A 15794-nucleotide genomic window follows, 5' to 3' on the forward strand; every position below is an offset into this window, starting at 1 on the left:
GCTTTTTAGGATCCAGATGCCATCTATAAAACATTTTATAAAAATTCTCTCTTAAGTTTTGGGCTTGCGTGAACTTCACATTTCTAACCCATATTTTTTCCCACGTTTCCATCATTATTGGTTCTTCAATATTTTGTGCCCACTTTATCATACAGTCCTTAACTAACTCCGTTTCTGAATCTATTTCTACCAACGCATTATACAACCTTTTTATATGCATTTGACTTTGATCTCTAATCTGTTTTACCAAGTTCTCCTCATTTTGCAGAAAACCAATTTTCTGATCTTCTCTCCATCTAGCTTGCAACTGTACATATTGAAACCATGTTCGAATTGTCCTTTCTTCTCTTAGTTGATTCAAAGATTTTAATTGTAGTATACCTCTTTCCTTGTTAAGAAGCTCTTTATATGTAATCACATCCTGCCTTTGCTCTACACTTATATTCTCTATCGCATGTCTGGGTATTGCCCACAATGGTAACTTCTCATTTAGTTTATACTTGTACTTTTTCCAGACACACAATAGAGCATTCCTTAATATATGACTTTTAAAAGTCTTATCCACTTTCTTATCATATAATAAATAAGCATGCCACCCGTAAACCAAATCATATCCCTCAATATTCAATATTCTTTCTTCTGTTAAATTCATCCAATCGCTCATTGCTGATAGAACAGCTGCCTCATAATATAGTCTTAAGTTAGGCATTTTGAGACCTCCTCTTTCACGTATATCCTGCATTATTTTTTGTTTTATTCTCGGTCTCTTCCCTGCCCAAACAAAATTATTAATACCCTTCTGCCATATCTTCAAATTCTCATCTTTTTTAAGTATTGGTATCATTTGAAAAAGAAACAAAAACTTAGGCAAGACATTCATTTTTACTGCTGCTATTCTTCCTAACAAGGATAATTGTAATTTTTTCCAGTTTTCCATCTCTCTCTGTATTTTTTGCCACAACGGATCATAATTATACTTAAATAATTTCACATTTGATGTCGTAATATAGACCCCTAAATACTTAACTTTTTTTACAATTTCAAATCCTGTTAGTCTTTCTAATTCTTCTTTTTGATTTATAGTCATATTTTTAGTTATTATCTTCATTTTCCCTGCATTTATTTTAAATACAGATACTTGTCCATATTGATTAATTATATCCATTAGACCTACAACCGACTGTAATGGTTGGGTTAAAGTAACAACCAAGTCATCTGCGAATGCTCGTAATCTATAGTCATACTGCCTAATCTTAATTCCACTTATTTTGTCCGACCCACGTATCTTACTTAACAAAAATTCCAAAGTCAAGACAAACAATAATGGAGACAAAGGGCATCCTTGTCTTGTTCCTTTTTCTATATTAAAAGTATCTGTTAAACTACCATTAATTATTATTTGCGCTGTTTGTTTCTGATATATCGCCTTAATAGATTTTGTGAAATGTTCCCCAAACTGCATCTTTTCTATTATTTTCAATAAAAATTGCCAATTCAATCGATCAAATGCTTTCTCTGCATCAAGAAATATTAGCACCACAGGGACTTGGTTGTTCTTCCCCAAATACTCCAATAGGTTAACAACTTGCCTTACATTACTCTTCATTTGTCTACCATTTATAAAACCAGTTTGATCATTATGAATCATTTGTTGCATGACTGTCATTAACCTATTTGCTAATATTTTAGCAAAAATCTTGTAATCTGTATTTAAGAGTGATATGGGCCTATAATTTTTTGGCTGGGTGTGGTCTTGCTCCTCCTTTGGAATCAAAGAAATATAAGCTGTCCTCCAAGATGGGGGTACATCTCCTCCAGATTGTATATTAGTAAATAATTCTTTAAGTGGTCCCACCATTTCTAACTGCAAATGTTTATAATAAGCAGCTGTCAAGCCATCCGTCCCAGGAGCTTTACCCACTTTCAACTGCTTAATTGCAAACATAATCTCCTCAGTGGTTATTGGTTGATTTAAACCCTCCCTTTCCTCTTTTGTAATTATAGGAATATTCTCTTTCTGTAGATATCTATCTATATCTGTACCTTGAATTTTATCACCAGCATACAACCTCATATAAAATTCCAAAAATGCTTTTTTAATCATATTTTGCTGATAAACCTCTTTACCTTTATATTCTATTTTCTCTATGGTCCGTGGCTTTTGTTTTTTCCTTAACAAATATGCTAACCACCTCCCTGGTTTATTAGCATTACAAAAGGTATTATGTTTAGCATATTGCAAATTAATTGCGACCTGATCTGCCATTAACATATTAAATTGCCCTCGCAATAAATTAATTGCCTCTTTTATTTTCTTATCTGCTGGATTCAATATCAAAGCTTGTTCTTTTTTTTCTGATTTCCTCTTCTAAATCCTTCCTTTTTTTTTCCTGTTTGCGTCTATATTTATTATTCAAGTATATCAAAATGCCTCTCATACAGTCAGGTCCAGAAATATTGGGACATCGACACAATTCTAACATCTTTGGCTCTATACACCACCACAATGGAGTTGGAATGAAACAAACACAATGTACGTTAACTGCAGACTGTCAGCTTTAATTTGAGGGTATGTACATCCAACTCAGGTGAATGGTGTAGGACTTACAGCAGTTTGCATATGTGCCTCCCACTTGTTAAGGGACCAAAAGTAATGGGACAGAATAATAATCATAAATCAAACTTTCCCTTCTTAATACTTGGTTGCAAATCCTTTGCAGTCAATCACAGCCTGAAGTCTGGAACGCATAGACATCACCAGACGCTGGGTTTCATCCCTGGTGATGCTCTGCCAGGCCTCTACTGCAACTGTCTTCAGTTCCTGCTTGTTCTTGGGGCATTTTCCCTTCAGTTTTGTCTTCAGCAAGTGAAATGCATGCTCAATGGGATTCAGGTCAGGTGATTGACTTGGCCATTGCATAACATTCCACTTCTGTCCCTTCAAAAACTCTTTGGTTGCTTTTGCAGTATGCTTTGGGTCATTGTCCATCTGCACTGTGAAGCACCGTCCAATGAGTTCTGCAGCATTTGGCTGAATGTGAGCAGATAATATTGCCCGAAACACTTCAGAATTCATCCTGCTGATTTTGTCAGCAGTCACATCATCAATAAATACAAGAGAACCAGTTCCATTGGCAGCCATACATGCCCACGCCATGACACTACCACCACCATGCTTCACTGATGAGGTGGTATGCTTAGGATCATGAGCAATTCCTTTCCTTCTCCATACTCTTCTCTTCCCATCACTCTGGTACAAGTTGATCTTGGTCTCATCTGTCCATAGGATCTTGTTCCAGAACTGTGAAGGCTTTGTTAGATGTTGTTTGGCAAACTCTAATCTGGCCTTTCTGTTTTTGAGGCTCACCAATGGTTTACATCTTGTGGTGAACCCTCTGTATTCACTCTGGTGAAGTCTTCTCTTGATTGTTGACTTCGACACACATACACCCACCTCCTGGAGAGTGTTCTTGATCTGGCCAACTGTTGTGAAGGGTGTTTTCTTCACCAGGGAAAGAATTCTTCAGTCATCCACCACACTTGTTTTCCGTGGTCTCCCAGGTCTTTTGGTGTTGCTGAGCTCACCGGTGCATTCCTTCTTTTTGAGAATGTTTCAAACAGTTGTTTTGGCCACGCCTAATGTTCTTGCTATCTCTCTGATGGATTTGTTTTGTTTCTTCAGCCTAATGATGGCTTGCTTCACTGATAGTGACAGCTCTTTGGATCTCATCTTGAGAGTTGACAGCAACAGATTCCAAATGCAAATAGCACACTTGAAATGAACTCTGGGCCTTTTATCTGCACATTGTAATTGGGGTAATGAGGGAATATCACACACATGGCCATGGAACAGCTGAGAAGCCAATTGTCCCATTACTTTTGGTCCCTTAACAAGTGGGAGGCACATATACAAACTGCTGTAAGTCCTACACCGTTCACCTGAGTTGGATGTACATTCCCTCAAATTAAAGCTGACAGTCTGCAGTTAACGTGCATTGTGTTTGTTTCATTCCAACTCCATTGTGGTGGTGTATAGAGCCAAAGATGTTAGAATTGTGTCGATGTCCCAATATTTCTGGACCTGACTGTATATGCTTTACTTGCATCCCAAACCATTTCCATAGATGTACCCTTATGCATATTTATAATAAAAAATTCTTTCATAAATTTTTTACATTCTTTTACATTTTCCTCATATCTAAACAGATTTTCATTTAACCTCCAAGACCTCTTAGATCCCCTTCCATACTCTAATTCCATCCAAACTGGACTATGGTCCGTTAAAACTCTTGGACTCTTCGTCTTCTTCACTCTGGAAAAGAAATCATTTGTAATTAATATAAAATCAATCCTTGAGAAAGATTGATGTCTATCAGAAAAAAAGGTAAAGTCTTTTTCTTCAGGGTTTCTCTCTCGCCAGATATCTCTCAGTTCCATATCCTCCATCATTTCAAAAAACGATTTTGGCAATCTGGCATGCATTGAAATGTTCTGCAAGAGCCCCTTCTTATCTTTTTTAGTGTCCAAAACTCCATTCCAATCACCCAATAAAATACATGATTTATAGTCCCATTGTAATAACTTGGAATGTAAAAGCTTATAAAATTTTTCCTGTTGTTGGTTCGGTGCGTAGACTCCAATTAAAAGTATTTTTTCTCCTTTTATTAAAAGTTCAATTGCTATAAACCTGCCTTGATCATCTGCTTCAATTAATTTGGCAATTAAATCTTTTTTTAGGTATATACTGTAACTATACCATTCTTCATCTCAGGAGCAGATGCAACAAAATGTATACCTAACCTTGCATTTATTAAGTATTTTTGATCTTTACTTCTAATATGAGTCTCTTGTAAACAAATTACATCATTTTTAAACTGTTTCAAATAATGAAATATTTTTCTCCTCTTTTGTGGTGAATTTAGGCCATTGACATTCCAGGTCAAAAATCTAGTTGCCATTCTTGGCCCCCTGAAGCACTTGGAGCATCTGCTGGAAATCTCCATGCATTTTACTTTTTGGCTTTGCTCCTCCCACTGCTTCTGTTTTTGTAGTATCTTGAATCATTTGAAGTTGCTGCACTTTTAATTCTTCTTGACGCTTGGCTGCCGCTCGAGTCTGTCTTTGATCCTTAGGTTCTTCTATCTCCAAAGCTTGAACAGTAGTCGAAAATTGTATTAATTCTTCTTGAATAATCAAATCACCCTTTTGGGCCTGTGCCAACAATTCTTCTTTCTCCCCCTTTCTTGCCCCCTCTATTTCCATCTTCCTTCTACAGGTGAAACTCGAAAAATTAGAATATTGTGCAAAAGTTCATTTATTTCAGTAATGCAACTTAAAAGGTGAAGCTAATATATGAGATAGACTCATTACATGCAAAGCGAGATAGTTCAAGCCTTGATTTGTCATAATTTTGATGATTATGGCTTACAGCTCATGAAAACCCCAAATTCACAATCTCAGAAAATTAGAATATTACATGAAATCAATAAAAGAAGGATTGTACATAGAACAATATCAGACCTCTGAAAAGTATAAGTATGCATATGTACTCAGTACTTGGTTTGGGCCCCTTTTGCATCAATTACTGCCTCAATGCGGCATGGCATGGATGCTATCAGCCTGTGGCACTGCTGAGGTGTTATGGAAGACCAGGATGCTTCAATAGCGGCCTTCAGCTCTTCTGCATTGTTCGGTCTCATGTCTCTCATCTTTCTCTTGGCAATGCCCCATAGATTCTCTATGGGGTTCAGGTCAAGTGAGTTTGCTGGCCAATCAAGCACAGTAATCCCATGGTCATTGAACCAGGTTTTGGTACTTTTGGCAGTGTGGGCAGGTGCCAAGTCCTGCTGGAAAATGAAGTCAGCATCCCCATAAAGCTCGTCTGCGGAAGGAAGCATGAAGTGCTCCAAAATCTCCTGGTAGATGGCTGTGTTGACCCTGGACTTAATGAACCACAGTGGACCAACACCAGCAGATGACATGGCTCCCCAAATCAACACAGACTGTGGAAACTTCACACTGGACTTCAAGCATCTTGCAGTGTGTGCCTCTCCATTCTTCCTCCAGACTCTGGGTCCTTGGTTTCCAAATGAGATGCAAAAGTTACTCTCATCAGAAAAGAGGACTTTGGACCACTGAGCAACAGACCAGTTCTTTTTGTCTTTAGCCCAGGTAAGATGCTTCTGACATTGTTTGTTGTTCAGGAGTGGCTTAACAAGAGGAATATGATATCTGAAGCCGATGTCCAGATCCATCTGTGTGTGATGGCTCTTGATGCACTGACTCCAGCCTCAGTCCACTCCTTGTGAAAGTCCCCAACACTTTTGAATGGCCTTTTCCTGACAATCCTCTTCAGGCTGCGGTCATCCCTGCTGCTTGTGCACCTTTTTCTTCCACACTTTTCCCTTCCACATAACTTTCTATTAATGTGCTTTGATACAGCACTTTGGGAACATCCAACTTCTTTTGCAATTACCTTTTGAAGCTTTCCCTCCTTATGGAGGGTGTCAATGATGGTTTTCTGCACAACTGTCAGGTCAGCAGTCTTTCCCATGATTGTGATTCCTACTGAACCAGACTGAGAGACCATTTAAAGGCTCAGGAACCCTTTGCAGGTGTTATGGCTTAATTAGCTGATTAGAGTGGGACACTTTGAGCCTAGAATATTGAACCTTTTCACAATATTCTAATTTTCTGAGATTGTGAATTTGGGGTTTTCATGAGCTGTAAGCCATAATCATCAAAATTATGACAAATCAAGGCTTGAACTATCTCGCTTTGCATGTAATGAGTCTATCTCATATATTAGTTTCACCTTTTAAGTTGCATTACTGAAATAAATGAACTTTTGCACGATATTCTAATTTTTCGAGTTTCACCTGTAGCTTCCTGGGGCTGAGGGCATCCAGCCTTTAATACATTGGTATAGAAATCTCTTGCCTTCCACACTGTATTGAGATGGTATCTTTCTCCTGAATAATTCACCACTAGACCAGCTGGAACTTCCCATCTGTACTGTATCTGACGGTATCTCAGTTCTTCCACCAGAAAGGCATAATCCTTTCTGGCTCTCAACATTTTGCGGGGAATTTCTTTCAGTGTTAAAACCTCCTGCCCCTGCACTTGAAGTTTATTTTTAAAAGTGACTTGTAGGATTTCATTGCGTAGTCTCCTTGTTGTAAAATAAACTACAATGTCTCTTGGTAGATGTTTCTGTCTGGCCACCCATGAATTGACACAATAAATTTTGTCAATTTGCCATTCAAAATTTGCTTTTTGATCTTCCATTATCTGTGCAAATGCTTCTGAAAAGATCTCTCTCAAATTCTCTTGTTTATTTTCCTTGAGGCCTCTTATTCTCAGAGAAAATTCCATGTCTCTATATTGTATCATTATCACATCCGCCTCTGCTCTTGGACCTCCCCCATTTTATTTTCCAAGTTCTCATTAGACTGCTTAATTTCTTCCACTTTTTCATCTATTGCTTCAATGTGTCCTGCCAATCCTTGTACTGCCATAATAATATCTTCTCTAATTTCTTGGTTTCGTTTTTGTATAGTCTCTTTGACCTGAGCTATCTCTTCAGCAACTTCTCGAGTTTGCTCCTGAAACATTGAAGCAATTTTTTTTTCTGTAACAGAGGCTTGTGTTTTGAGGGCTTCCTGCAACATTTCAAATGTTAATACTGTTGGTTCCGTTGGAACAGAGAGCGATTGCAATCTGGACGTTTGAGCTGGCGAAGTCCCAGCACTTTTGGGGACAATAGCCTTTGTTGAAGCCATTTTTAGTTCCAATTTAAATTTAATCAGCTGCCAGAACAATAGATCCACCAAATCTAGAAATCAGTCTTTAAATAGTATCAATCTTTTTTTAAAAAAATCACTGCTGTAATCTTTGATCTTCTCTTTTTTTTTTATTGCAAAAGTTTTACAATTACATTTTCACCCCACTTTCCCCCCCAACCCACCCCACCACCCCCACCCTAACCCCCCCAAACCCCCCAACCCTCCCCCCTGACTTCCACAGAATATAATCCCATCAAAATCCCCCCCTTTTTTTTTATAAAAACTTGAGCCCCTCAAACCCCCTATAATTTTTTCCCTCTTCATAATTCATACATACATTTCTATTTCTATATAACTTTCAATGAAAAACAATTTGATACTTCCTAACTTGGTATTTTTTTTGCACATAGTCTATCCAGTTTTTCCATTCCCATTCATAAGTCTCTTGTGAGTGATCTTTTAGGTATGCTGAAATCTTCGCCATCTCCGCAAAACTGGCCATCTTGAGAGTCCATTCTTCAATAGTGGGTAAAGCTGCATTTTTCCAATATTTACCTATCAATAATCTCGCTGCTGTTATCATGTACAATATCAACTTAGTTTCGTCCAGTGTAAAACCCTTAACTATACCCAATAAAAACAGTTGTGGAGAAAATTGAATTTTTTTCTTCAAAACATTCTGCATAACCCACCATATTTTTATCCAAAAAGCCTTGACTTTCTTACAATTCCACCAAACATGATAATATGTAGCATCTAAACTGTCACATCTCCAACATTTTGGCTGAACATTAGGATACATATTGGATAATTTCTTGGGATCTAAATGCCATCTGTAAAACATTTTATAAAAATTTTCCCTCAAGTTCTGTGATTGTGTAAATTTAACATTCTGAACCCATATTTTCTCCCATGTTTCCAACATTACTGGTTCTGCAAAATTCTGTGCCCATTTAATCATACAATCTTTAACCAGTTCAGTTTCTGAATCGCTTTCTAACAAAACATTATATAACCTTTTAATATGCATTGGACCTTTCTCTTTTATATGTCTAACCAATTCTTCCTCATGCAACATAATACCAGTTTTTTGGTCCTCTTTCCATCTCTGTTGAAGTTGATTATATTGTAACCAGGTTAAGTTAATCCCTTCGTCCAACAGTGTCTCTAATGTCTTTAGTTGCCATCTGCCCGCATCTGTAAAAAGAACTTCTTTATATAAAAACCCCCCGAGTGACATTATATTTGTATTCCACATGATATGACCAAGATCCAACCATAACGGTATTTTGTAATCCCATTTAAATCGGTGCTTCTTCCAAACTCTCATCAACGAGTCTCTAAGTATATGGCTTTTGAAAACTTTATCCACTTTGTTTTCATAAAATAAGTAAGCATGCCAACCAAGATCCAAATCGAAGCTTTCTATGTTCAATATTCCAGTCTTTTTCCTTCCAAACCAATCGCTTGCTTGAGTCAAAGCTGCTGCTTCATAATATATCTGTAGGTTTGGAAGTTTAAGGCCTCCCCTCTCTGGGGCATCTTGCATAATTTTTAATTTCACTCTTGGTTTTTTCTCATTCCAAACAAACTTGTTCACTCCACTTTGCCATTCTTTCAGATCTTCTCTTTTTTTTTTAAACACAAATCTCTGATTTTGAACAGGGGCTGCCAACTCTAAAAGAAACTTTCCTTTTTAACTTTCGCTTTCACACCCCATTAAAGCTCAGTCTCCATCTTGGTTTCACTTTCTCCCCTTAATAAGTCAGAAGGAAGTAATACTCATTTGGAGTTAAAGTTCAGTACTTGCAGATCTTATCTCTCCTGAGTTTGCTCAGCCTGCTTCTGAATGATGTTTATTCAAGTGTTGTTTGCAGGGGTGGTCATGGCGTCTTCTTCTGCTTGAAGCAGAAACGTCCCGGATCCGGAGCTCTGTCGGGCTTCCAGGGAGCTCTCACCCTTCGAGCCCCAGAATTGTTCCTGGGGCTCCTTGGGGAGCTCTACCTACGCCCGTCTGCTCTCTTCCTCCCCTTTTCCCGGGGAGAAAGTTTTCAAGCCGCTAGACAGCTGATTTGCGCTGTTCTAGCGGCTTTATGAGATCATGGAGCTGGCGCTCAAGAAAAGAGCGTCCTCGGCGCCTGCGGTGCCACCGGAAGTCACTACTCAAACTTTCCACTACCGGTTCCCCAGAACCTGTCAGAACCTGCTGGATTTCACCCCTGGTACAGACTCACTCCAACCCTTTTTAACATTTTGAAAATTGCTAACTACTGCCATCGACTCTAGACTTACACAGTGTTAAGCTATACATCATGATTTCTAAGCCATGATGGTTGGGTTCACAGACCAAACCAAACTAAACATTGATGACATTATGAATTTGAGGATGTTTCATCCTGGCTGCCGATCCAAATTGTTTTGGTCAATTTTTCAGTGTATGTACCTGGAGATACAAGAAGCTAAATCTGAGATTCTAGGCAAGAAAATGGGTGTTTGTGTCAGAGTTTGTTGCAGCACACACAATCAGACACTTCAGCAGGATTCAATTTACATATAAGAAACTTCCTTTATATACAATATCATACAGCAGAATTCAGCATACAATATCAGGAACACAGAAGCAATATTCATAGAAGCAAGTCATTACAGAGTAGAGAGATACAGAGGCTAATATATTGTACAGAGGCTCCCATTACAGAGGCCAAACCAACTCTTATATACAGTTCAACAAATCTAAACCATGCCCAGATTCCAAACTGTCTCTTATGGCCTCATACAAACAAATACTATGTTTCAGCTATCCAAACAGTCCCCATTGGCTGACCTGTTGCCATGTCTATCCAAACGGTCCCCATTGGTTGATCTATTCCAGTCTATGAATATTCATACTGTGACAGTTTGATTACTTCCCCCTTCAAATCCCTCCAGATTTGAGCATGAAACTTATCGTATTTTTCAGAGTATAAGACGCACCTTTTTCCCCCCAAAAAGAGGGAAAATCTGGGTGCGTCTTATACTCTGAATGTAGCTCCACCCAGCTTCTCAAACGGAGGTTTCAGAGGCTGAAAAAAGCATCAGAAATGAAGCTTCAAAAAAGAAGCCCCCAAACAGAGTTTCAGAAAAAAAGGCCCCCAAACAGAGCTTCAGAAAAGAAGCCCCCAAACAGAGCTTTTTTCTGAAGCTCTGTTTTGGAGGCTTTCAGAGGCAGGAAAAAAAGTTTTTTCTGAAACTGAGTTTCAGAAGTTTCAGAGGCAGAAAAAAAAGCAAAAAAAAAAAAAGCAAGGCACAGAGCTCACAACCAAGGAACCTGTTGCTAAAATTCACCTCTGGGAACAGCTGATTGGGGGTATTCCGGGAGGCCGATCCACCTGCCAATCAGCTTTTTTCTTATTTTCCTCCCCAAAAACTAAGGTGCGTCTTATACTCCGAAAAATACGGTAAATTGCTACCCAATGTTTCTGCCCAGTCTCCTTGTCCTTTGCTCCTGAGTTGATTGACTTAAGCCAGCAATGGAACAGCCAACTAGCAGATAAGAATTAGAAGGCCTTTATCCACTCACAGGGGGCCTGGGAGGCACTACCCTTGTTCAAAACAGATCTTGGGAATTATGATTCCAGCACGGTTGCTCATAATAAATTTCCCACAATGACAAGTATTGCAGACTAAGCCTCAGAAATTTCAGTGGCTTGGTTAAGGCCACCTAGTGAGTTCACAAGCTGTTGTATGGTGAGCTTTCCTACACCTGACTAGGTGGCTCAGTGACTAAGACACTGAGCTTGTCAATCAGAAAGGTAAGCAGTTTGGCGGTTCGAAAGGAGACTAGATGACCTCCAAGATCCCTTCCAACTCTGTTACTGTTATAAATTGGCTCTCTCTCTCCCTTTCTTTTTTCTGACTACTCTCCCCAGTTACTGAGATCATTGGCAGGGACTTAAGTGACTTTCCGGAGCTATCCTGCAAAGGAGGACAGAGCTGAGAAGCAACCAGAATTCTGAAGTTCATAAAGCTTCAAGAAGTCAACCCAGAGAAAGAGAAGATGTCCAGGATCACGCACCCGACAGCTGGGCCAGCTTCTGAGGACTTTGACATTGATGAATTAGAACAGGGGTGGGCAAATGTGGCCCTTTTACAACCTGTGGACTTCAACTCCCAGCCAAGCTGTCTCAGGAATTCTGGGAGTTGAAGTCCACAGGCTGTAAAAGGGCCACATTTGCCCACCCCTGAATTAGAATATGAGTTTCCTTTTTTTTTTTTTAAACTTCTGCCTGTTTTTTCTTTCAGTCTTCGATTAGGGGCCTCCTATAACTCAAGGCAGAGTCCTCATTAAATCTTCTGTCCACCTGCTCTTTGCGGTCAAGAGGCTTCAAGGAGCTCATACCATCATCACTCCAAGACTGGAGCACCTGTGGTCCTGAAGAAGTTGCTAAATGACCATTCCCAAGCTCTAACATTTACTGTGTTGGGGGGACTGGATATCAGTTGCTTCACCATCTTTCTTCTACTTAGTGTCTGTCCTCTTATCGGTCCATTTATTTATCCGGTACTCCAAGATAAAGAGTTTGGGCAAAAGAGTGAGACTACCTATTGAGTTACCATGCTCTCTGTAATGCTCATTCCTTTTATTTATCTGTTCCACATTTACATTTTGGAGAGCTGTATGTCCTATGATAATTGATTCCATGGACTAATCTATTTTACAGTAGTGGCCAAAATTGTGGAAACCTTTTGGGAAAAGTGTATTTGTGAGGTTTGATGGCTAATAACACCACTTTTTCTTTTGGAGTTTCAAGGTAATCCTATTCCACTGCTGGAATGGCTTGGGAATAGCCCAGACCTTAACCCAATTGAAAATCTACGGAGCCGACTTGTAGTGACCACACACACACACAGGTTGAGGATGTATGTGGGGGTAACTTTATTGTCTTACATAGTGACATTATATAGTTTGTTACTTTCAAGTTACAGTGTACTTGGCAGCATCTCATTGGCTACAGAATCTTCCAGGTAACTAGAGTCTTTGGTTAACCATTACTGCTTTGCTTAAGCACTTATAATGTTATCTAGGGTTAACACACATCCCACTTCCTTTCCTCCTGTTCCTCTTGTTTATAGAGCTAGGGTCTTAATGCCATTTCCTGGTGCCTACATGTGAGTAACCTTCCTTATCTGAGGTTTGCCATCCAAGATAAGGAAACAGTCCTACACATAGCAGACTGCAGGCTCCTACATATCCTCTCTTTTTATTTAATTTTGAGGGAACAAATGTTTTTGTATATATCGCATCTGATGAGGAGGCAGAAAAAGAGGAACAGGACGAAACATAGAATTGATGAGGGAATACACTGAATGAAACAACAGCAAGCAACTAACATGACAATAATAATCACAGCATAAAAAAAACAACTGCTTAAGCCAGGTCAACCAGTCAAAAGAAAAGGAATTAGCATGAACATTATTCTGAAAATATGATTGGAGTTTAGCAAGTTCATCTTCAATGGTTCTGTTCAAAGAGTGAAAATGAACAGCACATCCACGATGGCCAACAAGTTTACAAAAATCTCCTTGTTGTGCTAAGAAATAGTCAATAGCAAACGTTGCTGGAGCACATCCTGATTCAGGTCTTCAATTTCATGTTGGAGATCACGAACAATAGCAGCAGTGGCATTAATTGATTTCTCCAGACGACATGTTAAACCCAGGATAGAATGGCTATTTTCTTGAGCTATTATTCCAGGGTAAGCCCCTAAGGTGATCACCCCAGTAATAGCTCCAGCCACAGCACAGCCAAAGGTATTGAGAGAGGACAGTTGTGTATCAATGATAACTTCATCATTACATGTAGGACCTAATAGAGAACGTCATTGTCGTGAAGAAGAAGAGAGAGCACCAATCTGCACAGGTAGGGAAAAGTAGCCAATAGCAGCACACTGATAGTTCTGAGGGTGTACATTGGTTGCATATTTGTCAAAAAAGAACCACATAGAAGCGTTAAAAATAGGAAAATTATCAGGATACATTTCAGGCACAATATTAGGCCCATACAAAGAAGAATTAAAGGTTCCCCATAACCAATAATAGTCAGTACAATAACTATAATTCCCTACTTTCAATAAAATATGTCAAGCCTTAGCATAATCATTCCAATTGTTAAGCCAAGTATGGCGAGCATAACATACAAAAACATAAGCCTCTAGTATATTGATTAGTACGAAGATAACACCAACGAACAGAATTAAGTTTAGGATTAAGTTGAGTGTTGAGTATTATTCAAAGCAGTAACAACTAAGAGAAGACAAGAGAATACAAAAAAGAATTGTGACAGAATTAGCTGTAATAATAGCAAAAACAGCAACTAGATTTTCAGGAGTTTGAGGTAGATCAGCTTGACTCAATTGTTGTTGAGCTTGGTATGTTGTAGCCTTCACTTGCTCCCATGTGATTGGCGAAGGTTGTTACTCAGGATTAGGAGCAAGACAATACTTTACTAGCGGTCTTGTCAGTGGTTCTATTGCATGAAAATGAACATTAACAGGAACATCTGAAAAAGAATCTACAAGAGTTAGATAATTCCAAGTAAATTGGCAGAGGTACCCCTAGGGTTGACCCCACTGGGGAACGGAATAGCTGACTGTTGACAGGAGGGACACGCTCATACAATATTCTGAGCCCGTGCCAAAGGAATATGAAACTGTTTTGCCAAAGATTTTGCATTTTGATGAAAATATGAATGACTTTTCCATGGAGTAACAGATAACACATGCTGCTCCGTTGTCTGCAACAGCATTTCCTTCTGATAACATACCTGGGAAAGACTGATGACTCCTAATATGTACAATATAAATTTGATTCTTTCTAATTTGCAAAACTTGCTGTAATGTCAAAAAGAGAGACAGAAGATCATCATCCAAAGATAGTGTAACATATGCACTAGGGAAATTAAAAATCAGTTAACACACATACTGAAAATCAGAGATCAAATTAAAATCTGTTAAGGAAAAATGTGGAAAGCTAAGATAACAATAGACAATTCTGAACATTGAGAGAAAACTTTCCAGAATTCCTCATGAGGATCTTTGTAAGCAATCACTCCTCTCGTTCCTCCCCCATCAGAAAAACAAAGAGCTTGCGATAGTGGAGAAGGAAAACAATAGATGAATCATTAAGCAAATAAACCTAGGATCTATAGATAGATGATATGAAATACAGCCTACATAGTCAATTAAAGCACACTAAAGAAATAAATTATTCTGAAAATAAAAGTTAAAGTCAGATTTTAAGATAGAAAGAAAGATACTTATTAAGTCAGTTCCATTTCTTCGACAGGCTTAAGTACGCCCCAAGGTTATAATTTCAGCAATAGCTTAAATAAAAGTGTTGGAATGAAAAAGAAGCCTTTCCCTTTAAGGATTGCTAGGAGGCAAAGCTTTCCCTTCTTGGATTCAAAACTCCCAGCTGGGAGATTGCTTCAAAATGATTGGAGGTCAGCTGCTTGAGACTGCAACATCAAATCTCTCCCCCACAGATTTACATGAATGGGGAGAATAACAGGTTTTAATTGAGCTGTGTGTTTGCCATTTGGTGCTGCGTGGAGCTGCTTGAGATTAGAATCAATTTATTGTTTATAGGAAGACAGACAAGAAATAAATCAAGCACAGTGTTTCGAGGCTAGCCTGTTTAAACTGTAAGAGTAACCCTTTTTTATATCCTAAAACATCTTTTGATTTTCTATGTGACCCTTTAAAGTCTTTTGAAATTCTTAATAAATAATTGTTTTATAGTCTACTCTCTGTTTTTCCTAGCACTTTGTAGTTGTTCATTCCCTATAATTATTCAGCTTGCTATTTCTGTGTTTTTCTCCTTTCCTCATGTGTTAAAAATTCTAGTTACTTTAACTTGATTTCTTTTCCTTCTTTGGTGTTTGCTTTTCTTTCCTGTGTCCCATATCTGCTTTAAATGTTGCTGGCCCCTGTAAATTTTTTCCTTCCTTTGTTGTGGAAAATAAGGTGGCTT

At 38.6% G+C, this 15794-nt stretch overlaps 1 protein-coding gene across 2 annotated transcripts in view; it reads left to right on the forward strand.

Annotated features, from left to right (window-relative positions):
* Positions 1-11760, forward strand: part of NFATC4 (nuclear factor of activated T cells 4) — a 134529-nt gene extending 122769 nt beyond the window's left edge. For both annotated transcript variants that reach the window (XM_070944362.1, XM_070944363.1), the window contains exon 10: positions 11693-11760. In XM_070944362.1, coding sequence (XP_070800463.1) covers positions 11693-11760 — 68 coding nt within the window. The remainder of the gene's footprint in view (positions 1-11692) is intronic.
* Positions 11761-15794: the final 4034 nt, after the last annotated feature.

Source organism: Pituophis catenifer, unplaced genomic scaffold, assembly GCF_029215685.1.
Source record: "Pituophis catenifer annectens isolate HBS135680 unplaced genomic scaffold, rPitCat1.0.hap2 SCAF_5, whole genome shotgun sequence".
Lineage (NCBI taxonomy): Eukaryota > Metazoa > Chordata > Lepidosauria > Squamata > Colubridae > Pituophis > Pituophis catenifer.